Consider the following 26,002-nt stretch of genomic DNA (forward strand, 5'->3'; position numbering starts at 1 on the left):
ATTATAGGGGCGGCCCATTCAGACGTCATGACGGGCACCAGGATTCCATCTCGCTGTAACCATTGCAGCTCCTCGGTGACCCCGTCATTCAGGTGGAACGGCAGTGGGTGAGGCTTGAAAAAACGAGGCCTGGCTCCCTCAGGTACACAGATGTCGGCCATCGTGCCAGCGAATGTGCCCACTCCTGGCTTGAACAGGGACTTGAAATTAGTCAGGAGGCTTAGGACGTCTTTCACCGCATGCAGGACGGCTTCCTGGTACTCTGGCAGATGAACTCCCAGTGTGTGAATCCAGTTTTGGCCCAGCAGCGTTGGCGATGACCTCTTAGTTAAGTAAATCGGAAGGATTGCCTCCCAGTTGCCAAAGCGAATGCTGACTCAGGCCTGACCCTGGACCTGGGAGAACTGTCTGGAGTAGCTGCGCAGCATGACGCCCAAAGCCTCGATGGACACGCGGGGAAGGTACGTTTGAACAGTTTCACAGCCATGACTGACATGCTGGCCCCTGTGTCCAACTCCATGGAAATTTAGTGCCTGCAGACTTCGACGGTCAGCATGTACGGTGACACAGACAATGGAACAAGGCCAGTGTGCCACATGTCGAAGATTGGCGGGTCCTCAGCCACGATGTGGAGCCTGGCCGCGGAGAGACCAGAGCCCCTCCTCGTCGCTGGTGTCGCAAACCGCCTGGGTTCATGAACAAGAGGGCTCGAGGCACCCTTCTTCAGAGTGATGCTCTGCATTGTGGTGACGGTGAATGATGACTGACCGTGAGCTGCTGTGCTTGGCGTTTATTTGGTGTGATGATCGATGTTGCCCACCGAACCTGGCAGGCCACCGAGCCTAGCGGGCCGACAAAAATTGTGCCATCACAGGCTGCAAATGCAAAGTCACCATATCCATTCCCAGCGATGGACCTTTCTTGGACCAACCCTGCTTTATCTGCCGGTAGCTCCGCAGCATGTTGCCGCTGTCAGTTGTTGAAGATGTCAGTTGTGCTTCACACGTCCACAGCGTACAAGCAACGAAGTCTGATTCTTTTTCTATGGAGCAAGGGACGAACGCCCCTTGATATCCACTGGCAAATACAGCCCACGTATGGGGAAAGGTGTCTCACTCTGAGAAGTGTGAGGTGGTGGTGTTGTGAGTTCACAAAAGGTTGAGGCCACGTGCCTCGCTGACTGGCGACATTTCTCAAATTTACTTCTGCAGTGGGAGAAATGTTTGAACCGGTGTGGGGACTGTGCGAAAAAATAGTGTAAGGTACGTAGAATAGTACGTATAGTTGTAATTACCTGTAAGTACCTTATTTTGGCTAATAAAGAATAGGGGCAAAGACTTTCCGATTCACCCTCGTAGTTAGCGAATAATGCACGCAGCATGGGCAAGCTAGAACTCGGACCTCTATGAGCTGCGCTCAGTGACTGTCCTCAACAGTGCAGCATCGCCAAGGAGGGGTGGAACAGTGCCACTGACCAAAGATACGACGTGGACGAGTAGCGCATCCATGAATGGAGACCGTTTCTGCAAAGATGTCAGCACACAGTCATTTCCGCAGGTTACACATGCGGATTCTCTTTTTCTTTCCAGGCTGTTGTAATTTGGGGTGCGGGTTACATGCGGCGGCAGGTTATAGCAAAAAAAGTTTGCTACCGTGCACCACTACACTTGTTAAGGCTTTACTTTTGCTGCAACCTTTATCGGCTGCGGTTCTGGTAGAGAAAAAGCGTTTTCCAGTTCAGTTCTACGTTTGTGCGTAGGAAGGACACTTTACACATGTCACTCTTGCTGTTGCTCTGGCACCTGCCACGGTATCCCAGTGGCTATAACATTACACCACTGGGCTCGATGTTGCGGGTTTGGTTGCACCTGTGGTGGCCACATTCCGATGAGGGCAGAATGTAAAAATGCTTGTGTACCGTGCATAGGGTGAACGTCGAAAAACCTCAGGTGGTCAAAATTGCTCCTCATTGAGAAGTGCATTCGCTGGCCTGGCTTGTCTGCAGGATTTTCCGGCCTCTGCATTGTAATCGATATGTTGTCTCGCGCGGCTGCACTCTAAGCCGTAGGCATACATTGAGTTCTATGGGAAGATAAATGGGAGTCAGAAAAGTCCGAATTATATCCAGTCCCGCACTATAAGTGCCTATGCTATAGGTGTCAGAGCTGTAATCACACTGATGTCGACATTCATTCTGAGATGGGCTTCGCTGTCATTTTTAATAAACAAATTTTGCCCTGGTGAGGACAAGTCTACTCGTTGAAACAATGGAATCATGCTGAAGCTTGCTTTCCTTGTTCGGCCATTGTTGATCACTCCAGCCTCCATCTTTCTGTGACCCCTTTGCGTGTTTTAATTTACTCGTGCCACATAGGATAATCCAATTCCTACTTGTGCTGCGTCGTCATCAGTGTCACTATTGTCGTCATCAGCGCCACTATTGTCATCATTAGTGTCACTAACACTAGCCTATCCTTATCACTCGATCTTGGATGCGATCTGTGATATTTGAAGTTCTCACAACCTTGAAACATTTAGCTACAATCTCCAGGGACACAACAAATCATACATTCAAGATACCCTCAAACATGCCAACAGGGAAATCAAAAGCAAACTGCAATTGTACTTTGCTGACTTTAGCTCGCCCTCAGTGTTTCTACAGAGAAACTCAACAATGCTTTGTTGTATTTCATTTCATTTTCTCATCATTACGCAGAGGTTACATTTGATGTTCTTTTTGTAAAAATAATATATGGGCATTTCATGAGTGCTGTAGGTGTACTGTATCCACCTCGCAAAACAGCGTTTGAAATGTGGTGGCCATGATGTTGCTCCCAGCACCTGCGTTACACAAGAGCATGGCCTTTGAGATTTTTTTCCGTTACTCTGAGGGAGCCATTGTTTGGGGATCTTGATGTTGACACCAGCTATATGTAAGAGAACCAGCGAGCCCCGATTGCACTGTTTCTCTTGCAGGTGCAAGAGACATATGCGCCGGAAGGGCCTGGCTCAGGCTGCCCACTGAGCAGCCTCAACCTGTCTCACAATGCCTTTGAGAGGCTGCCTCCCATGCTGGCCTGCAGGGCGCCCCACCTGGCTCGAGTGAACCTCAGCTACAACGGGCTGGCTTCACCCGGCGAGCTGAGGTTCTACCCTGTTAGTCTGCGTCACCTCGACCTGTCCTCCAATCGATTAGCTGTGTGGTGGACGCCAGCAACAACTGACACCACCTGTGCTGCAACTGGTAGGCTCTCAAATTTCCAAAGACAATATTTGCAACCCCTTTTAGGAGTTCTTGTCTTCTTAAAGCCATAGAAAGCATTTATGGAGCAACCCGGAAGGCAGAAAAATGACAGCAGTGATGACATTGTGTAATGTACGGTGTCAACTACTGCTTGGGGGAACGCTTGATTAGTATTTGATACGATATGACTTCTGGCTAATGCGATACGATACAATGGTATGATACAACTTCTGGCTCATATAATGCCTTACGCAGACATGTTAATGAAAGGTTATTCTGCAATCCTTCATCCTGAATTGAAGATCCTATGAGTGCTTGAATGTCAGTGAGATGTTCCCACTGAGAGTGGACAACCCTGCACATGTAACCAATGAGTCCATGCACTGATATCCGGTTTTTGCAAGTGCACGATGGGTAGGCAAAATGTGCACGCTGTGTCTGATGTGTTCTTACACCAATTATTTTCAATGTTTAGAATACACTGAAAGCTGATAGGCTCTCTTGTTTCTGGCAAGACACATTGGAATAGATCTGCATTGACTGTGTGTATGTGTATTCTTTTTAACATAATGCAGTATCGTCAGTTTGTTTTAACAGATGTGGCACAGGGTGTTTTAAAGGAGTACTAACATGACATTTTTGTCTTGCCACATTTGTATGTTTATGTTAAGTTAAGCTCCAAGCCCTTAAACTCCTAGAAAGACATTCTGGCAATAATCAGAGTTTCCCAAAATAATTTATTATAATGCTTGTTTATATGAACCAGTTTCACTTTCCACACCCAGCAAGTATATATGTGGCATACTGGCTTGCTTTGTTCCAGTGATTGCTGCAGGTGCGATATACAGGAGCAACCAACAGAAACAAGCACAGTACTCTTTTTTTCTTTTTTTTTTTTAAGGAACAACATTATCATGCCTACCCTTATTGCTACTCAGCGTCAGCAATTTGCTCTGTGCCATGATTTCATGATATTGTCAGTGATGCCAAGTCTGGTATTCGGTGACTAACGTTCGTATCAAAGACATCTTTAGGCATTTCTTGACCTTCACATTTGCCAAGTGTAATCCTTTTATGTGCAAGAAGCACATAGTATATTTTTGAAAACTTTGAAAGTACGTGTCAGTTCTCCTTTAAGCTTTCCTGTGGCCTCGTGGCATTGCCACGTATGCATCCATCTCATATTTTTTTAATGCCAGCTGAATGGTATCTAATGGTGTCGGCACAGGGGGCAGCTGCCTGCACCAAAGCCATTGGCGTCTGGAGAACCTGCGCACACTGCTGCTGGCCAGTAATCAGCTGCCAGGGCTCCAAGGTCTAGTGGGGCAGCAAGACGGGAACGACTCCAAGGTGACATGGCATGCTGTCTTTAAAGGAGCACAAAAGGCAAACATTGAATCAATCAAGAGTGTTTTGATTACTCTTCTGGTAACCTTGTAATGTTTGTTCTGTGCTGATAGATAACTCAGTTGCAGAGACGAATTGCAATCAGCCTTACAATTCTACACTTCAAATTATCTGCAATGAACATGATCTGTTACATAGATGCAATCCCTCTGCCCTTTCTTATCACTAAACTGTCTCTCCTTGTCTCTTTAAGCTGCACCAACAAACTCAGAGGCCATGCTGTGTAGATGCCTGCTGCTTGCTGTAAATCGGAGGTCCACATAGAAAGCGTGCCATACTCTTATTGGAAATGTTAGAGAGCAGCGTGAAGATGTAGCGCAAAGTTCAATGGGAAATTTAAATTAAACTGGAAATAGTGCACTTTATTTCATGTTATAATGCAACACAATTGACTTTAGCTTATGGGAAGCTTAGATATAGTTATTTTAATAGTAACTGTACTCGTTATTGTCGTTCCCTGAGCCCGTTGTTTACTATGGGTAACAATTGTTGTACTTACTCTAATGTTACTGTGTTATTGCAGGCTCGATGGAAAAACTGCAGTTTGAGTGGCAAGATACGTGACGTGCAGGGAAAAGTTAGCATCCAACTGAAAGTAGCATGAAGCTTCCAAGAAGCCCATATGGAAAACTCAGATAGGAAGCTGTATGCCTGAAGTTCTGTAGTTATCATGCTTTGAGAGAGTGCAGAGATTGGCTGTTTGGTATGTGTTATAACAAAATAGAGACGCAGTGCCAGGACCAGACAAAGGGAAGCCTCTGGCGAAGTGTGAATAAATAGGCATGTTCCCTGAGACAGTCATTAATTCACAGGACACTTTAGCCAACGAAGCATTTCAATAATTTAGCGTATTGCTTCGGATGCTCATAGATGCACTTGCTAGTTTAGTTGATGTTGGAAATGGCATTTCACATATATTATTGGCCCTCAGATTTTCTTTTGTATCTGTTCATTACCTCATTCCCTCGTTTCTCCCTTTTGGCACCTTTATTTATTTTCCTTGGATGCAATTAATTTTGGTTGATGGTAAGTGCTTCATTTGTGCCTTCCATTTGTCCTGTGCCTGCGTGGTGTCTCCTTTTAGCTGCATCACGCTTTATTTATTTATCATTTGGCACAACATTATGTTGCCATCCACATTATGTGATATGGTAAACCTTGTTATTTTCTTATATTTATGCATATGCGGCAATTTTTTTTCCTCTCTAATTGTGCTGGCTCACTGTGGTCTCCTGCCACTCCACATGAGGCTGCAGGTTTGATACCCCGCCTTGGTAAAAAAAAAAATTATGGGATTTTACTTGCCAAAACCATTTTATGATTATGAGGCATGCCATAGTGGGGGACTCCGGAAATTTGGACAACCTGGGGCTCTTTAATGTGCACCCAAATCTAAGTACATGGCTGTTTTCACATTTCACCCCCATCAAAATGCGGGCGCCATCGCTGGGATTCGATCCCGTGACCTCGTGCTTAGCAGCCACCCCGCCATGGTGGTCGTATTTGAATGGGGCAGAATGAAAAAAATGCTTGACTACTCAGAATTCTAGGTGAAAAGACAAAATTGCCATCCATCTGGACTGTAGCATAAAGCCATGAAGGAAACCCGTATGGGTTTCTCCGAAAAGAAGCATTGGAGTTGAAGAAAAATGCATCCTGGTTCGGTGGCCGAACCCAAGACCGGTGCATTTCCAGTGCAGTTGCTCTACCATCTGAGCTAACCAGCATGCTTGAATATTGCAGGGCCAGGCCAAATTGAGTGACAACTCAAAGCATAAGGACACTGAATATGGCAGATCAGCTTTGCAGAAACGCACTTCCTACTCCTTATGGTCTTTAGCAGAACTGATTTGCCCCCCCCCCCCAAATGCCTGAAATTAATCCAGAGCCTCCAACTACAACTTCTCTAATAGCCCATGAGTTGCTTTCTGATGTTAAACCCCATGATGTGATTTCATTCGAGTTTGACAGTTTTTTTTTCCTCTCCAATTGCGGTGTGCAGGAGGTGCCACTTTTCCCGAATCTGTCCATGCTGGATGTAAGCAACAACCTCCTGAGCGATGTGCCAGCAACACTGGCTGAGCTTGGCTCCCTCTCGGTGTTGAACTTGAGCGGGAATCCGGGCATCATCGAGCTGCCTCCACAGCTCGGCCTTCTATCGAAGCTGTGGAACCTGAACCTGCGTGGCTGCAGCTTGCACGAGCCGCTCGCGTCCATGGTGCGCTCGACACGCTACCGCACCACTGACCTCGTCGGATACCTCAAATCTATTCTCCAAGAGTGAGTGCACAGTACTTCTGCTGCTGAGGTTGCGGGTTTGGTTCCCAGCCGCATCAGCTGCATTTGATGGAGGTGAAATGCAAAAAGGCTCCTGTGCTAGATTTTGTGCATGTTACGAAGCCCGGGTGGTCATAATTTATCTGAAGTCCTTCACTATGGTGATGACCAAGTGTCCCTTTGAAATGTTAAGCCCCACAAATCAATCAATCAGTACACACTGCATTCAGTGTTGCAAGTGTGACTGCGTTTTAAAGTGAAGCTTTCTTTGCCTTTTCAGTCAATCAATCAATTTCAATCAATCATTATTATTAGACATTATTACAGTTTCAAAGGAAACGTAATACAGAAGGAAGTCCCAAAGTAAAAACTGTCGGGGGGACCTCCTGTTATAACATGTATAAAAATATAGCACATACGATTAGCAACGAAGGTAAGAACAGTGTGAAAATACAAATCAGCATATTAAAAGTAATTAATGAAACATCTGGTAGTTGAAGATTACACAGAAACGAGTTAGAATAAATCTATATTTAAATACACATACACTTTCCCACTTCTGCCGTGGCTGCTGGAGTCTGGCACACTGCATCAGGGGGTGGTTCAGAGCGTGTATATGCATGAAAGGAGCTTGGCAGAGAAGAAAATAGACGTGAGGAACTCGTTTTGACCGCACCGCATTGTATGTGCACGATGCCCTCTGGAGCACCCGGGTCGTCACCACATTAGCCTCTTGATAGCTGTAATTATCCGTGACCTCCCCGAAAGCGCTTACCTTTCTACCAACGTGCAAGTCCAGAGGAAAACTAGATAGAATGAAAGAGAGGAGGGGAAGAGGAGGCAGAGAATGGGTAGAATCGATGCAGTCGTGAAATGAGTGAATAACAGCCTTGCCACTCTTCGCTCGCAGTTACCATACAAATACCAGTGCGGTGGGGGGGAGAGGGAAAATGTGACATGAGAAGGCAAGGAAACATTGGGGAAACTTAAGTTCAAGGTTTGGCATGATGTATTTCTGCTATTTGTGAAAAATAAAACCATGCAAATATGTCTAGTGGACAACTTACGCAGGGTGTGCAGAAGCAGAGCTGCATTAATTAAAGCGCACTGCAGAGTCTAGGCAACACAGCGGAAGCAATCACACATCAAATTAACACTTCTGTGCCCGCCGCAGTAGCTTTGCGGCTATGGCATTGCTCTAGGTCACGGATTTGATCGCAACTGGGGCAGTCGCATTTCGATGGGGCATTTCGACGCCACAGTGAGCCGCATCAGGTTCCGTATAAAGACCAAGTGCGATAAGATCCTATTGCACCCCACTCACTTTGTGCTTTTAGTGCAAGTGAAATTGTGCGAGGGTGAGAAAGAAGGATGGTGGCTTTGCACACGTATGCCGCCTCCCCGCGTGAGGGGAGCAAGCCCACAGTGTGGTAGTAAGTTGGCGCGTTTCTCCGCCGTGGCGGTGCATGGCTATAAGCCTGGCTGAGCGCATATACAGCCGCGCACCCTGCTTTAGGGGTAATCTGTGGATCTGTGGCGTGTGCAAGGAGTGGGCATGCCGAGACGGCGTGGCATCATACAAGCTGTCTTCCTGCACGTTTAGTATTGAAGGTTGCGTAATCTCGAGTTTCGGTGAACAGCTGCAGCGAGAGGCAGACGAAGCATTCGCTACCCGCTGCTGGCACTTTTCATTATAGCGTCATCCCAGTGCGAGCTATGCTATCAGCCACGGAGGAGAAGTGCATGCGAATGTGTGGCTGGCTTCGCTTAATTCGTACGGCCTATGTGAAGATATTGTCAGCGTGGCATGAAACCGTGTCATTCATCGCCAACTCTCAAATTAATCAAAATAAATTGCTTTGTCATTCAAATTTGCTTTTTTCGATTGCCCGATAATTCTGAAAATTATGCGTCCCCTTTCCATGTAAGAAAAACCGATCGACGACTACTTATTTGCATAAAAGATCGAATTTCAATACAACGAAATTTCGGTATAACGAAGCAAATTGGAGATTTTGCCTAGTTCGTTATATTGAGGTTTAACTGTATAACGAAGTCGGTAAAATCGGCAATTCGATTCGTTATATCAAAATTTTATTATATTGAAATTCAATATTTTTATGCATAATGAGTACAGTCATCAGCAGTCTTTTGTTTACACTGAAGGGGCCGCAAATTTTTTCCGAATTATCGGAAAATTGTAAATAGCAAATTTGAGTAAATAAAAACCCGTTTGTTGATTTAGAGAGTCGGCGACAAAAGATGTGGTTTCATGCTATGTTTACAATACCTTAATAATTATCGGCGGTAGGATGCAAAGCCAGCCACGCTTTCACATTCTCTCCACCCCTGCGGCTGATAGTTTCGCCCATAATTAGGCAACGCTATCATGTGAAGCACCGGTGATAGGGAGGGAATGCTTTGTCTGCATCTTGCTTCAGCACGTCTCCGAAAATTGATGTTGCGCAACTTCCAGGACTTGATGCTTGGGAAGACAGCACACGATGCCACGCCATCTCAGCTCTCCCACTCTTTGCACATGCGGGAAATTACCTCTAAAGTGAGGTGCGCAGGTTGCGCATGGCGCTCAGCCGCACTAACAGCCTTGCGCAGCGAGACTGTTAGTGTCATTCTGTGTCTTCTCGTGCAGTTTAATCATACACTAGCACTGAATTGCCTTCCTTTTTTTTTTTTTTCTGTGAGACCGTGAATGTAGGCCCCCTGCAATGGTAAAAGGTGGGTGACAACTACCTTTTTCCCTTAACGTGCAGTGCTCGACCGTATGCCAGGATGAAGTTAATGATAGTGGGCGTGCAAGGCATCGGAAAGACATCCCTGCTGGAGCAGTTGCGACAGGAAGGCACAGGCTCATATCGGAAGCGGCCTCCCGAACACTGGGGTAAGCGGGTAGGCCACCGCGGCCTTGGACTGAAGACACCCAGGGGAGTGATGCTGTCCACTGTCGGTGTGGACCTGGGTGACTGGACACTGAAGGGACGACACGGTCCTGTTACGTTCCGCACATGGGATTTTGGTGGCCAGGTGAGGCAGTGCACTGTGACTGGCGTATAGCACTTGCAGGGAGTACTACATAAGTGAAAAATTTGGATCACTGTTAATGCCTGTGTATAGCTGTTCATGCTAAGAAGATGTTCTAAAACACATTACCACATATAGGCTGTAGATTTCTGGTATATTCTGAGTTGTCTCATAGAGTGTGTTGCTTTTAAAAATATGTGCAGTCAAATCAATGAATGGTCAAAATTTCATGTATATGAAACAGTTTTTGAGCACACGTAACCCTACCGTAGCAAGCACAAATTGAGATGGTTGATCACAGATTATAACGTGCGTAAACTACGGTACAAAAAACCAGAAGTTGGCAACTGACGTGTTTATTTTGCTTTGTCAGTTATGCAGACATATTGTATTATATTGTATTCATTCATTGCATTACCATACTAGCCTTCTTGTGAGCTTGAGTGCAACTTAACAAAGGGCGATGCTGTGATTGTTTGTTGCCCATTTTTGTCTTTATTTTGTGCTATAATATATATATATCTTCCTATTTCTTTTTTCTTTATTTGTAAGTGCTTTAAACAAGTAAACTCGTAACACCATCAAGTGTGGAACATTATGGATCGCCTGTTTGCAAATAAAGCACTGAACCAGTAACATCATTGCTGTTGCAGAAAGAGTACTATGCCACCCACCAGTACTTCTTGTCCAAACGCTCCCTGTACTTGGTAGTGTGGCGGATAACAGATGGCGAGCGAGGTGTCCAAGGAATCCACCAGTGGCTTATCAACATTCAGGTGAGTGCATTCTTGGTTACATTGCCCTGTGATGAAATACACTAAATTTATGGTAATTTGAGCTCATATAGTTTTAAATTCTTGTTAATTCCAGCAAATCTCAGATTTTTGGTCAGCTTGTCATGTTTTATTGCATTTTTGAACTACTGTGTTCACATAGGGCTTTAGGGCTTTTATGCAGTTTAAAGTTCCTGCTTCCCTGAGCAACGCACTACTAAAAAGAAAAACCATCGCAGATGTATGCAAATCTGAGCAACTGATACATCAAAGACAGCGAAGTTGCGTAAGCAATTTCTCACACCCTTCGGGAGTTCTAGGGACCTGGTTTACCACTGTCCATAATCTACCCAAGACTTTGAAAAAGCTTCACTATATCTGAGCTTACTACTGCATACTCTCCGCTATATCTGGCACATGTTTCTATATGTTGCACTGGTTCTACTGACACCGGTGTCTAGCCTGGTAGGGTCAAATTGCTGGCTGCGTGGCTAGTTGTTCTCCGACTGACGTTTGATACCAACCATGCCAGCACACCTTACCACTCTACTAAAACCTCTGTGGAACTTGCCCTACTAGCTTCACTGTAATTATTCCACATAATCATAATTTAGTTATGGCCTGGAACAAAAATATGGCTTCCACGAAAAAAAGTTGTGCTGCATGTACAGGAGTAATATTTGGCTCAGGTGTTCATGAGATCATTGCCTAATGTCTGGACAGATCTACTTACAATGTTCAAATGGCGTTTTATTTTTAGGCGCTCCTAATAAGCAATTTAATGAGATTCAACTTGCAGGCCCGTGCTCCCAATGCCCCTGTGTTGGTGGTGGGCACACACCAGGACCTTGTGAAGGAGTGCCTGCCAGATGGCTACGCGGAGGAGCTGCAGGCACTGATCCGCAGCCGCTTCCTGGGCGTGGTGGATGCGGACAAGTGTGGCCTCCCGCGCGTGCTCGACTCTCTGGAAGTGAGCTGCCGCACACGGCACAACATCCGGCACCTCTGCCAGCTCATCTATGATGTGGCCTTCGACATGCGCTGCCCGGGTAACCCCATGTCCTTCCCTCGGTATACAGTCTATGCTCGTTGCAAGAGACCTGCATACAACAGGCTTTCGGATACAACAGACCACATTTCTACCTTAGTTTGGTCTGCCTATTTTATTAATGCAACGAAGTTCGTTTTTAACAGACCGCGCTACAACGGACTATCAGCTACAGCGGACAAAGTTAGCGGCAATTTTTCTCAAAATTGGCCGTATAAAATGGACTTTTGCCGTGTCGACATGGGCTGACGACCGACTTGCGAGGGTCAGCTGACGATTGCGGCTCAATATCTTGCGCTCGAGAGAGGGAGGAAGGAAAGCGGGCGGAAACACGCCATCTTTTGCACGCGAGGCCCGTGTGGGGGGAGGGGGGATGCAGGGAAAGAGGGGGGTTGTACTCCGGTGGCTGCTGTTAACGGCGCGGCCACGCGGGCACCATATCTTAAAAGCAATCTGCAATGAGGACAAAGGGCACGCCTGCGCTGGTGCCGTATCTTGAAAGCAATCTGCGATGCGGACAAAATGCGCCAGTGTCGGTAGCTTCGTATGTGCTGGGCTTTCGACGTTTAGTTTGGGTTGAAGCGAGAGACAGCACGAAGGTCAATTCGCTCGCTGCTGCTGCCGCACTTATCCTGCTTAATTTGCTACCGCAATCAATGCGTTGCCTTTCAGACAAAACTGCGACTTTCTTGTTTGTTTTTTACTTTGGACGGTCATCACTCACTCTGCAATAAAGTTGTTAGACATCGCGACAAAAGTTTCAGAAGTGAGGAGTCTCGGATATTATGGACTTTAGATAAAATGGACGCTTTTTGTCGGATTATCAGGGTCAATTGTAATGAGAGTCAACTGTAGTTCAATTTATTACTTCCCACAGATGTTGCAGCCTTCAGATTAAAAAAAAAGAAGAGTACCTGAGGGCCTATGTATTATGGTACAGTCCGCTATTTGGCTTCTAAACATGGCTGAATTATTGCATGAAGCCATGCAGACTTCCTTTAATCTGTAGATGTCTGCCTCATGCATCCTGTCAGCTATTATTTTCCCTCACTAAAGCTGAAGATTGTCTTTGTTAGCAGTTAAGCTCTCTCTTTGAAAGGTGATCATACTGTACACGGTACCACTTTCGTCAGTTCAGTATGTGCAGTTGCTGACTTCACGAAACTGACTGCTTTAGTCTTCAGTTTATATGAATGAAGTGCTGCAATGCAGCGTATTTCTTTAAGCAAGTGGGAAAAAAAATCTTCATTTAAGCATTGCATCATTACATCAACCAGTACTGTCAAATGAAGAAGCAAATTGCCTGCTTATCAGAAAGGTGTTGTTATTATGGACACATGAAGACGCAGCCAATCTTTTTGGCAACTGTGCACATGTGTACTGAAATGTTACTGTGAGGAAGGATTCTAGAGCCGGCAGGAGTTGTGCCCCTCCTGGTGGTAGTTACCAGCTAGCTCACTTCTTCTCTGTGGCTGATTTTATGTGTGCAAACCAAATAAATAAGTAAGGCTTCGTGTGTTACTTCCTTGCTTGTTTGGGACGTTCCGGAACTGGTAGCCTGTAATTGAAAACTTCATGGCTTCTCACTCATGCGGAGCAATAAAGATTGATTGAATCATTCACTCATTCATTCTCGAGGAACATGCTGTTGCAGGGGCTAATGGTACATCAGATAGGTACATTAAAGGAACATGCTCGTGGTTGCAGGTTCGATCCTGGCGACAGTGGCTGTGTTCTGATTAGGGGGGAATGCAAGAACACTCGTGTACCGCTCATTGGGTTTGCATTAAGAAACCCCAAGTGGTCAAAATTATTCCGAAGTCTCCTACTATGGCAGGCCTCATAGCTAAATTGTGGTTTTGGCTCCTGACACCCCAGAATTTAATAATTTTTTAATGCTTGGAGAGGTAGAGCTACTAGAATTGCAGCTTGCATATATGTCTCTTGTATTTTCGTATATGTCTGCGTTACTTGTCAAATGGTTCATTATCTGAGTCGCCTTTTATTTTATTACCTTTCCTTCTCGGCAACTTATTGTCTTATGCACAAGATTTATTACCCATGAGTACATATATCCACAGGTGGAATCCTTCGAGCAAGTGGCCCCAGTTTTAGAGAGGGTCTAGCGTCAGTGGATCTGCCTATATGTTGTCGTAGTAGAAAATTCTGTCCAACTTTTATCACTTGTTGTGCCTTTATAGACAGCTGCATTTGGCATTTGCTCTTCTTCAATGCAGGCAGCAAAGAGCGCCTTTTGGAACAGCGCATCCCAGCCACCTACTTAGCCCTGGAAGACGTAGTGGGCAGCCTGGCTCTTGAGCGGCGGCTTCAGGGAAAGGAACCCGTTCTGCACGCTGAGCAGTACCGGTGCGTTTCTGGTTCTGGTGCATCACTGCGAGCACATTCATTTGCATGTTTTAACCAGTGCAGTTTGGTCAAGATGTTTCTTTTTTCAGCTCCTTCCCATTAATTCACGAGGTAACCATTTGATAAGCTTTTCTAAGTATTTCGAAGCCACCCTATGATATAGTTTTTCATCCCATTGCTCCTTTTAAAAAAATAAAAAAAAAATAAGGGAAAATAACCCATCACAAATCATTGGTACAAAGAGGCACTGTTTCACAATGTTTTTAGTTTTATTTAACTTTTCCGTTATAAAGCTTGTGTAAACCTTTGATAAATTGTTTGCATGCTTTTTCTCTCCCTCCCTCTCAATTTAATAAAAGGTCATGCATCTAGCTATAGTTTTTACCTCTGCCAACTGTGTGAATTTCTGAAGGAAGGAAAAAGAATGTGAGGCTTTTGTGTTCTTTTACAAAAGTTGGAGAGGTCCCTGCATGCCAAAAGATATATAGAACCCCCACTCTATACTGGTGCACTCTTTAAAGACCTTCATCATTCAGTTTCTTTGAAAAGGTGAGAAATCTTTTTGTTCATGCAGGATGCTGGTTATGCACGAACTGCAGCAGAAGTTTGACTGCTGCTTTCGGGACATGGCGGAGCTTAACCAGGCCACCTCGTTCCTGCATGACAATGGTTGGTTTGGCGTGCACCATAGCGGTGATAGCTGCCAGGATGCAGGCATTGAGTAGACTCTGACATGAAATATATACTTGTCAAATCACTTAATGTTTTCACTCATGCACTGTTATATCCTGTTCATATAAGACACATCAAGCAAGCTTGAGTCACGTCATGTCAAACTTGATACGGCAAATTGGTTCTGTAGAAAACCACAGCATGGAGGAAGTTTGACAAAGGGGGAAATTGTCATCCATCCGAGACTTAGCATAAACCTACAATGGAAGTTAAATAAAAATTTGTCCTCTTCCAAGGATCGAACCAAGTACCTGCAGTGAAGCTTTAATTCTGAGAAACCTGCCTGGGTTTCCTTTGTAGCTTTGTCGTATGCTCGAGTGGATGACACTTTTCCCTTTCATGTCAAATTCAGTGCAGATTGAACACTGCAAAGTATCGTTTTCGAGCGTGCGCGACCGTGATGCATGATGATGTGTGACCAAAACTGCATATGTGAAAGGGTATTAGAAGTTGAAAAGCATATTTAGCACCAGCAAACAAGGACAGAAGGGAGATGACACCACAATGCGCTTCTGTCCTTGTTCGCTGGCGTTTAAATATGCTTTCCAAGTCAGTTTACCAACATGCCCAACAAATGGCAATGCTGGTAGCAGAAGGGAAGCTTAGTTGATGTGTGGTTCCACTACTTGAAAGATCAAAGACGCTCTTAAACCTGTACGATATGCATTAAAGTCAATGTCAAGTAGCTTTTCAGCCTAATTGGAAAAGGCAAATCGTGTCACGTCTTGGCCACACCATATGAACAGACGGTGCAAAATCAGTGCTTGTAGTGCATTATGTTAGGACATAAACATTTCTTTCTGCCTCATTCTTCTCAAGGTGGACTTTAGAAGAGTGCTTCGTGGATTGCACACATTTTATCTGTTATACTAGCAGGGCTGCTTATTTGCAGGCTGTATAATTGCTTTGGCATCCAAATTTTGGTGAGGGTCTCTCGTAGTCCAGAACAAACATTCGTGGCCTACATGTTACTAAACCACAATCACTCTTATCACGTCTAGTGATAATCTTAAAAATTGCATGTGTTTTACATCTGTGTACACCTTACATCTTATTTGTACTGTGCGTAATGTGTGCACTGTGTGTACTAAGTTGTGTACGTCTTACTGAGTGCACCACAAGTGAGCATCTCATAAGCTGCATTGACTCTTGCAGGTGTGCTTCTGCATTATGAAGATGCCACACTTAAGGACCTATATTTCTTGGATCCACAGTGGCTTTGCGACGTGCTGGCCCATGTAGTCACTGTGCGTGAGATCAACCCTTTTGCACGCAATGGTGAGTAAAGCAGTGTATTCAGGGTTACGGAGATGTCTGATGTGTTATGAATGCTGTGCAGTCACCACAAACGTGGTAATAGAGTTGCTGGTTGCCATCAACATGGCAATATAGTTGATTATCGACCAACTTGGAATAATGCTGCGCCAGCAGCTGGTCTGTCCTCTGATTGCTGCCAGCTGTAGAGCTTCTGTCAAGAAAAATGTGGAATTCTGTGACAAATTGATAGGGGCCAAAAATAATAAGTGACTATGCAAACACCGAGCTTGCTGTAGATTGGTCGTGATCACGATTACAGTAAACTTTGCTGGTCATGAACAACCATTTCGTCATGGCCAACCTCGCCTTGGGGACTTCTTGGATGTGTTTGTTTTCAGAACTTCTGCGGTGTTTTATTGCCATGTGCTAGTTGTACATGTAATGAGAATTGACACAATCATCATTATTTGAGACATGTGGCAGTATACTTAAATCGTTGTCAGCAACAGCTCAAACAAGCACTCTGTAAGGCCCCCACCGCATGTTCCAGGAGACCGTGGTACATCTTTAAACATTTTCCCGTCTCGCAATCACGAGAGATGTGCCTGTAAAAATTCTTTCCTGTTAGTTGGCTAAGCAAAGATGTGTGGACATGTATTTTACAAAGGCTGTCTTCACTGAATAATTTGGTATTGTAGTGATTAAATGTGCAGAAATTAACCCCCACTGCTGCTCAGTAGCTATGGTATTCAATTCTCTGGTTCAATTCTTTTCCGTAGTGGCTGCATTCTAATGGGGGGTGGAATCCAACATTACTTGTGTGTGTGCTTATAGACTTAGGTGCACATGAAAGAAATGGTCAAAATTAATCCAGATCTCTTGATTAGGCATCTCTTGGGACCCCAGGGTTGTTTTTGGACATTAAACCCCAAGCGTCAATAAATAAAAAGTCAAACTGCAAGCTTGCAGAACTTTATTTCTTGCATGATTTGTTGCCACAAATGTTTGCATCTATATATTAAAATATAGTGTAGTATATCTTTTAACGGCATTGTTGATATAACAACTTCCTTCGGAGTTGGGAGGTGACAGTTATAATAGATGCACAAGAAAGTGTTCTATTTGGGCCTGTTGACATATTTTTAAATCTGTTTTCCAAGAGTCATCACTAAGGGAAATGAACAACAAAAACGGGGCTCTCAAGGCATGTGCAGAATGCATCATGCAACTATAACATCAAGCAAGGCTTTTGTTATGCATGCTTCATGTTGACCTATGAAACAACGATGTTCTTAATAGTTTCAGGTGCATGAACCTACCATCTAAAGAGCAGGGAGCTAACAGTTATGAAAGATAAAATAAAAAGTGTTGTTCCTGTGCCTGTTAACATATTCCACAATTCATTCGTACAGTGTCATTACAACAGAGGTAACACGGAGAAAAAGTGTACATTGCACAACTGTTGTAATAAGCAAGGCTTCATCTCTTTGAGAAGTGCTGTTTATAAAGGTGGCTACTTTTGCAGGCATCATGCGTTTGGAGGACTTGCAGCACCTGTTTCGAAGTGCCGAAACACGGAGCTACTTGCTGAGCTTGCTGAACAAGTTTGAGGTGGCGTTGACTTGGGACGGGCGTAGCCTGCTCATTCCGTCCCTGTTGCCTTCAGAGGAACTGCTTCGCTGTGGCCTGCCAGGAGCCGATGTCCGGGTAAGTTGTGCTTCAGTGTCTTGTCAGGGTTATGCCTCGCTCTGTCGACATCTCCTGATTTCCTAACCCCATTACCTGTAGTAGGTTGATAAGCCTTCCACAAAGCAATAGCAGCAGTAGTATAGTAGAAACTTGTTAATTTGAACCCCAAGAACTCCAAGGGGGCTGGAAATTTATTAGAATAAAACAGAGTTCGAACTAATGAGAGCACCTTTAAATATAGCACCCAATCAATTATACGGTACAGCATACAAAACCAAAACTGTCACTGGGCTCACATCTAAAAGTCTTGTCTCTCCTCCATCAGCGTGTGACTACATGTGCCGGAGAAGCCTAGGTTCGATATAAAAAGTAGGGATGTGCGAATACTCGAATATTCAATTTCGAATTGAATAGAGAATGTTCGAATAATTCGATTCCCAAATCGAATATCTAATATTCGATTTCTAGAATATCGGTACCTTCAGTGAATGACCCAGCCATGGTCAGTGCCTTTACATGTGCAGAGTTCCCACAGCGCGTGATCTCTAGTGGTACATGGTTCATCCAGGTCAACAATACCGATCGAAACAATTAATGTGATGCGGACAGAGAGAACTACCACAGCAGCGTGCATAGAAAGCATGAGAGCGTGTGTGAAGATTGGTCTGATTAGCCACCGGCAGGCACGCTGATTGCATTGAATGCGTGTTCAGAGTTCATGCGTGCAGTTCGTGCAGTTTGGAGCTCTACCCACATGTGAAGCACATAGACAAACTTGGCACACATGCTCACGGTGGTTGCTGGCTGGTTGACTGCAGACCCGAATGCTGCTGCAGCGGCCATCAGTCTAACCTGTATGCGTGATTTTAGGATCGATCATTAATGAACCACCTGTACCAACATCAGCGACAAGCTCTGCGCAGCGCTTTGCGGCTCATTATCCCGTCGGCCGGCAGTGAATTTTCATCAAGGCTACACTGTCTAGCCCGTGAGGCCCAATCGGAGATTCATCGTCAAGTGTCGGCGACTAAAGTTATGATTACCTAATCAATGCAGACATATTCATAGTGGTCGCACGACCCTCTTAAAGCTGCCAAACTGACTCGCCAACTAAAGTGAATGCATGGGATGATTGTTGCATATTTGCGCCCGCCATTTTTGCAAAATACCGTGTGATGGCTTCTTGTTCCAAACAGCATTCGTAGGCGAACAAAGGTCTCCTTTTGTAGCTTTGAGAGATCCATGACAAGACTAACTTTGGATTTACATGGCAGGCTCAAAAATATGCGACAGCACGCTGACCCACGGCTGCATGATGTGCATTCCCCACTCTTGTCTATTGTGCAGATTGGATGAAACCACCTGCATAAAGACGGAAGGACCCTCCTGTCTTCTGGAAGAAAACTGAAAAGCAATACCTCCTAAGCAATATAAGATTGGCGTTAAGCACAGCATGGCCCACTATTAAATCTAAAAGCCCCATTGGTATTTAAGACAACTTTGCTATTTCTTCAGCTTCAAAGGGAAAAAGCACTTTATTCTACTTGACAGACATTCCATTAATAAAAAACATTTTCCCGACCTTTGTATATGAACTGAGTTGTTATTAGTGCTGGCATACTAATTTGGCGCTCCCTTTAATAAGAGCAGAGCATAATACGCATCTAGAGTCATAGGTTACTGATAGCTAACAAGATTCTTGTTAATGTGATTAGCCTCCAGAGAATGTGCAGCACTGTGTTTCTTGCACAAAATTTGGAAGCATCAAAGTTTATGGTAAATTTTCTGATATTCAATTTGATATTCGGCTTTTTTTTTTTCTTGATTTGATTTGATATTCAATTCAAAACCTATTATTCGGTATTCGCACACCCCTAATATAATGTCCAAGTGCAATAGAATTGCTCCTCGAGCACCGTTTGCTATTTGTGTGAAGGATAGCATGCGATTGTGAGATGAGAAGGATAGTGGCTTGGTTGCACACCATCCTTCTGCATGCCCTGTGTTGGAGATGACATGATCGAGCATGCACTGTAGGGGGTGGTCGTAGGTGAGTTCTCAGTAATCTGATCAAGCCCACCCTAGGGGGCTCTTTCCTGTTCCTTTTAAATATATATATATATGTATATATATATATATATATAAGAAGCTGAATAAGAAAAGAGGATGCGTGCCACTCTGCTTGCTCCTGTGAAGTCTCGACTCCCCCACGCACCTTTGGCTTAGGTTTGTTAGAAAAGCCATTAATGGGAGTGAAAAATTTTGTTCAGCATGACTGTTGCACCTTTCTCGGAGTTCGAATTTGCGAGACTTTTTCTCTATTCAATTGCATAGAACTTTGCCAGGACATACAGAGCAGTTCAAATTATCTGTCCATTTGAATTAAGAGAGTTCGAACTCCTCATCGAGCCACCAGCCTTCTCGGCCCATTCTCGCACATTTTCTCTTGCACCCACAGTAAACAGCGCTGCTCGAGGTGCGATCTTATCGCACTTTGACTTTATACATAACCTACGCTTTTTACAACATGTGCGGTAGGCCGCTGATGGAGGATAAGACTGTTTCAATATAAGTCTAATGACGGTTTTGGTTTTGCATGCTGTGCTGTGCAATTTATTGGACACTATATTTAAAGGGGTTCTCTGTAGCTTGAACTATATTTTATTGAAATAATTTACCGGTCCCCATGGAGCTCAAATTAATGAGGTTCTACTGTATTACACTTTTTATACATTAGTGAAATATCCTCATTTCATTCTGGTCCTTGTAAGTGTCTTAGGCATTTGTGCATTATGTTTATGGTGGGTGCACCAGATTAGCACCTAGCACCATGCTCTTTCTTTCGGTAGCACTCATGCTGTATTGCTGGCAAGGAAGGACCAGTTGACTGCAGACCAGTGTGCCGTGTTGCAGGTACCCGTGCGGTCCCGTGGCTGGGGCCTCCGCTCCGCAATGAGCCGAGGGAACTCGGCCGGCGCTGGGCAGGCACCAGGAAGTGGTGGATGCACCCTGCGGGTGCTGCCCGCGAGCCGTGAACAGCCCACCGTGCAGCGGCTCGTGCTGCTGTCATACCTGCCCAGTGGCTTCTGGGCACGCCTTATCACCCGCCTGCTGGCTGATGACCAGGTATCACTCTGCCGCAGCACTTCACATGCGCGCGTGTGTGTTCGTAGCTCTCTGTATCCCTACTGCCCCAAAGGACCACTCGTGGCCCAGTTAGGCTCGTGCTCACCTTACGGCTGCAAAATCAGTGGTTCGGTCCTGGCAGTACAGACCTTTGTTACTGCATTAGCAAGCATAAATGGACAGAAAAATGCTACGAGGCCAGGAAAATAAAACATAGATGATATTGTCTAAGGCTGTATTGCTGTGTGATGTAACAATTAATCAATTTAGTTAGTGTAAATGGGGCCAGTGCTAGAAATAGACCTGTCAAAAAAATAAAATGCAGTTAAACCTCTATATAATGAAGTCGGTAAAAGTGGTAATTTGCTTCATCATGTGGAAATATTGTTATATTGAAATTCTACCTTTTATGCAAGTAAGTGCAGTCGCCAGTGGATTTTTCCTACAAGGAAATCGCAGCAAAACTTCCTTAACTATCGAGCAATTAGAATGAGCAAACTTCAATGAGAAAAAAAATGTATATTGTTGGATCTGAGATTTGGCAGCGAAATGCATAACAGTTTCATGCCTTGCCGACAATAGCTTCACGTCGGTGATACAAAGCGAAGCCAGCCACACTTTTGCATCTACTCCACCCCTGCGGCCGATTGTGTTGCCCAAAGTGGGATGATGCTATTAATGAAAAGTGCATCCCGTGAGGAGTGAATGGTAGGTCTTCTCGTTTCAGCGTGTCCCCGAAACTCATGATTATGCAACCTCCAGTACTAAATGCGTAGGAAGATAGCACGCATGATGTCATGCCATCTCGACGTCCCACTCTTTGCACGGGCAACAGATTACTTCTAGAACAGGGTGTCACACTGACAGCCATGCAAAGCCAGGGGCCGCGCTCGAAAAGGAGATGCGTGCCAACCTTCCCCCTGACTTACCCCCTCCCCCCTGGCGTATTCTCGTGCACACTTGATCATGTTACTGCGAGCTTGCACCCTTCCCTCCTTCCCTCTTGTGCGCACGGGAAGACAGCACTCACCTAGCCACCATCCTTCCTGGCTGAACCTCGCAAGCTTGCACTAGCACGAAAAGAGTACAGTCTGCTGGGCACAATAGGATCTTAGCACACTTGGACATTATATGGAACATGGCACTGCTCCGCTTCAACAGTTGCTCTTTGTTGCCCGGTGTATGATTGGAGAGGTGCATTCACAAGCAGCCATTTGTAATTCAACTGTTTTACCATCTGTGTCTGTTCCATTTAATGTCTCGATATTCCTTCATGGCGACAGTGAAATTTCGCTGTATTGAAATTGTGTGATTGCACACTTCATTATATTAATGCGATAGCATTGAAGAGCCCGTGTCGCAGAAAATTCAGCATTCGGCGTCGGACGTCACCTCGGCAAAAAGAATTTCGAACCAAATTCCGAACCACGCATACGGTGTTTCTACCAAAAAGCTCGCCTTCGTGCATAGCATTCGCAGCCAGCATTTCCCTGTAAACGTTATTGTTACATAAGCTGCACACGCACACACACATGCACGGACAGACGTGCACACACGTGCATGCGTGCGTGTGCGTGTGTGTGCGTGTATATTGGCAGAACCACAGCCAAGGCAGCTGTTTCGGAAAAAGAGTAATTTAGTAACTGATCTGTTATGCAAGTTTTCTTGACTCAAATTATGTGACAGGCTGAACATTCATTCTTGGCTCTCAAATCATGAAACTCCTGTCAAAGAGTTTGTTTAATTTAATGATGTCTTCCAATTTGCAAGTGCAGCCTCTGGCACACCTGCATAGCACACGTGAATGTCATGCTGAGGTTGAAAGAAGTCAGCATCTTGCAATAGACACTGGGTTTAGATAAATTTTTCTGACTAACACATACGCCTGCACAGGTATTTTAAATCAGCAGCAGCAGCACAAAGTTGTTTTCTTTGCATTGCACCTTTCCATGCTTTGGACTAGTATGCCCGATGCTGTATGAATAATCTCCTCCTTCAATACCCCCCCATTTGCCTGTAGTTTCTGTAACTGTTGGCATCTTTCATAGCTCCACTTTCTTTGTTATGCCTTTCTAACCAAGTTGTACTTAAAATAGGTGGTGGAAGCACTCCGTGGCTACTTGGCCCCACCTCGTGGCTGGGAGAAGGATCCGGGTCTTGCTGCTGCACTGTCGCAGCGCGCCGAGTGGCTCTGCTGGCAGACTGGGCTTGAACTGCGGCATGCACAGGTACGTAACCAGCATCTATGTTATAGCGGTTGCACATAAACTCATAGTTTTCACATCGCAGTGCGCTAGTGAATTGCAATGTCAGTGTTTTTCTGTTGTCACTATTCATCTATGTGTTTCGCTGAAGCTACCCGTTGGTATTGTTACAGCTTAGGGGAAAGAAAACAAAAAAATGTCATACTACGAAAGTGAAAGTGGAAGATTAAATGGCTTTGGAAGAGCTAGATTGGTAGTAATAGCAGAACAACGATGTTTTACTTTTGAATGAGGGTCTTGCTGCAGCAGGTTCAGGTAAGCTTGCCAGCAAATGAAGCAGTGGCTATTTGGGGATTCCAATATACAGGCTTCCTGCTGAAGAGGCAGTAGAGACACTTCTTTCATTTTTCTGTTCCTTCGCTGTTACTCTATTCAGCTAGGTCTGTCTGTAATTCACGTCTCCTTCAGCCGTCAAAATATTTGTTTCAGTCTTACACGGATGGTGCTGACAGTTCACGTGCCTGTGCATGCAGCATGTCAGTCAAAACTGTAATTTAGTAGATATCTTGACCATACTTCAATGTTTGTTTAACATTACTTGAATGCTTATGTAAACCTGCATATCAAAATGGCATCCTTCAGTGGCTCAGTGTTCGAAGAAATACGTTAGAACCTTGTTCATACATTTTGGAAAATATTCTGAGGAAAATACATACTAACCAGGTAAACGTACGATCCAAAGTCACAAAAAAAATTTGGCAGACTCAACTGTAGTTGGCATCTACGTAAGGCGAAGCGTTGCATGACCTGCTACTGCACGAGACGCTAACACGCACCAAACAGGTGGGGCCCAAGCGGCTGGAGACGCACATTGTCATTTTTGCGGCTTCAGCAAGCGTACGTTTGTGCTCCCGGCCTGGGACAGCAACTTCTTCGAGCAGGGAATTTTGGTGGGAAATTTTGACGTGTCCACTCTGCGCGAATCGTTGTGGCACTAAACTCTGACGCATGTTGAGCTAATGGGACCAGAGCGACGTGAGACACACATTGTCGCTTTGTTATTGTGTCGGCGATGGAAAACCATAGCCAAATTGAGCTGGTGGGCGGTGCTGGAATACAATGCCTACAATGCCGCCACAGCTAAACGTGACACTCACTTTGTGCCGCGTGCAGCAGGGAACGGCAGTGCGTTTGGGTTATTGCCTATGAAAAGCGTGCAGTACATGCCCAACAGTACTACAACCCAAGATGCTTATTGCGATATGGTTGGTGGCGATAGCTGTTAATGCGACATGCAGTAACCTTGAAGGAGTTTTGCTGATACCAAAATAAGAAACTGAGTGCGCGCCAGTGTCTTTTGCATGCAGTATTGCAGTATTGTGAGAAAACTGCTGCAACAGACGGCTACTGTTATCGATCACAGGCGCCTTGCGCCATTTCTTGTTTACATGGGATTTAGTGGCCGTGTAACATATAATACGATTGCTGTATGGCAATGTACTGAACAGTGGTGCCGAAAGATCGTGTTTCAGTAAAAAGGCGTAACTTATTAGGTCATTTTTAGTATTCTCTATCGCGAATGTTAGTGCCGAGAAATGGTATGTAATGGGATCTATCAGCAAGGTTCTACTGTATACCTGTTTTTGTTTTCTTGCTTTTGTTTTACTTGCATGGTCGTAATATTTAATAAATACATTACCTTTCTTACAGCTTGTTCATCGTAAGTACAGTTGGCTAATAGCATTTGATATACACAACACTGTTTAGCTCAAAACAGTTTCACATGTTACTAAAAGTTGTAAATAAGAAAGCTGAATGTGGAGTACTGAATGATAAGAATTTTAACTGGCACTCGGCGAAATACAAGACATGCACACCGACCTTCACCGATAAGCTAACATTATTTTCTTCTTCAGTTGGTGAGCACAGCAGTATGTCATGTCCAGTTGACCACGAAAGTTTGCAGGACCTGGATTCCATGAAAAATGTGAATTTATGCTCTGTTAAGGCATGCCACTTCCAACTTGATGAATCAGTGTGCAGCTCGCAAAGGCTACTTCAGGCAGAAACTGAATTCGAGAGGTTATGTACCCAGGCCTCACGGGAACTCATCTTTATTGCAAATATTGTTTCCAGTAAGCTAGCAGGACTGATTGTACCTCAATAACAGTGCACATTGCAGATAAATTTCGTTATCCGAGTTCAAGTGCCTTGTGTGTTTGGAGTAACAACATTCTAAAATTAAATCATGTTTACTGCTGTCTTAGTAGCGAGCGCGCGAAGCCAACATATAGATTTCATTTTGCTGGGTGATTTGCTCAATATATATATATTTTTAATGAGTACACTTCTGAATTTTCTTAAGAAGATGGAAAACTGCCTTCTCCTGCAAGTACTACCAGTAAATAAATGCTAGTAAGCTGGTAATTATATTTAACAGCCCCGCTCCTTTTTGTTGCCTGTCAGTAGCAAAAACTAACAAAGGAGTTACTGCGTCACGAACCTACACTTGCTGCTGCTGTCGCTCCGTGCCTTGCTATTTTACAGCTCCGATGTGCAGCGAAGTCAGCTCACGACGCATTGCATGAAATCATGAGTTGGCTTTCTTCTGTTGCTCAGATAGTGCTTGGTAGAGCGCAGTACATTGGACAAACAAAAGAGAATCACGAAAAGAAACGCTCTACTGTGCCCATTATCCAGGTTCTTTTCTTTAGTTGCTGACAGGCGACAAAACCAGTCTGCATTGATGCAGCAGCCTGCCCATACTTATACAATCGGGCTTAAAAACTTTTTTACCCTGATGAAGCATGTAAGCAGAGATTCCAAGTGATTTGAACGA

The 26,002-nt window shown here is 44.7% G+C and overlaps 1 protein-coding gene across 1 annotated transcript in view; it reads left to right on the top strand.

The window, feature by feature from the left end:
* Positions 1-26,002, top strand: part of Lrrk (Leucine-rich repeat kinase) — a 62,103-nt gene that overhangs the window by 16,942 nt on the left and 19,159 nt on the right. The window contains exons 11-22 of the mRNA XM_055066093.2: positions 2,977-3,244; positions 4,473-4,594; positions 6,654-6,931; positions 9,700-9,970; positions 10,621-10,743; positions 11,540-11,789; positions 14,026-14,155; positions 14,730-14,824; positions 16,043-16,165; positions 17,670-17,851; positions 20,747-20,959; positions 23,056-23,187. Of these exons, the coding sequence (XP_054922068.2) occupies positions 2,977-3,244; positions 4,473-4,594; positions 6,654-6,931; positions 9,700-9,970; positions 10,621-10,743; positions 11,540-11,789; positions 14,026-14,155; positions 14,730-14,824; positions 16,043-16,165; positions 17,670-17,851; positions 20,747-20,959; positions 23,056-23,187 (2,187 nt within the window). The remainder of the gene's footprint in view (positions 1-2,976; positions 3,245-4,472; positions 4,595-6,653; positions 6,932-9,699; positions 9,971-10,620; positions 10,744-11,539; positions 11,790-14,025; positions 14,156-14,729; positions 14,825-16,042; positions 16,166-17,669; positions 17,852-20,746; positions 20,960-23,055; positions 23,188-26,002) is intronic.

This window comes from Dermacentor andersoni, chromosome 6 (assembly GCF_023375885.2).
Source record: "Dermacentor andersoni chromosome 6, qqDerAnde1_hic_scaffold, whole genome shotgun sequence".
Lineage (NCBI taxonomy): Eukaryota > Metazoa > Arthropoda > Arachnida > Ixodida > Ixodidae > Dermacentor > Dermacentor andersoni.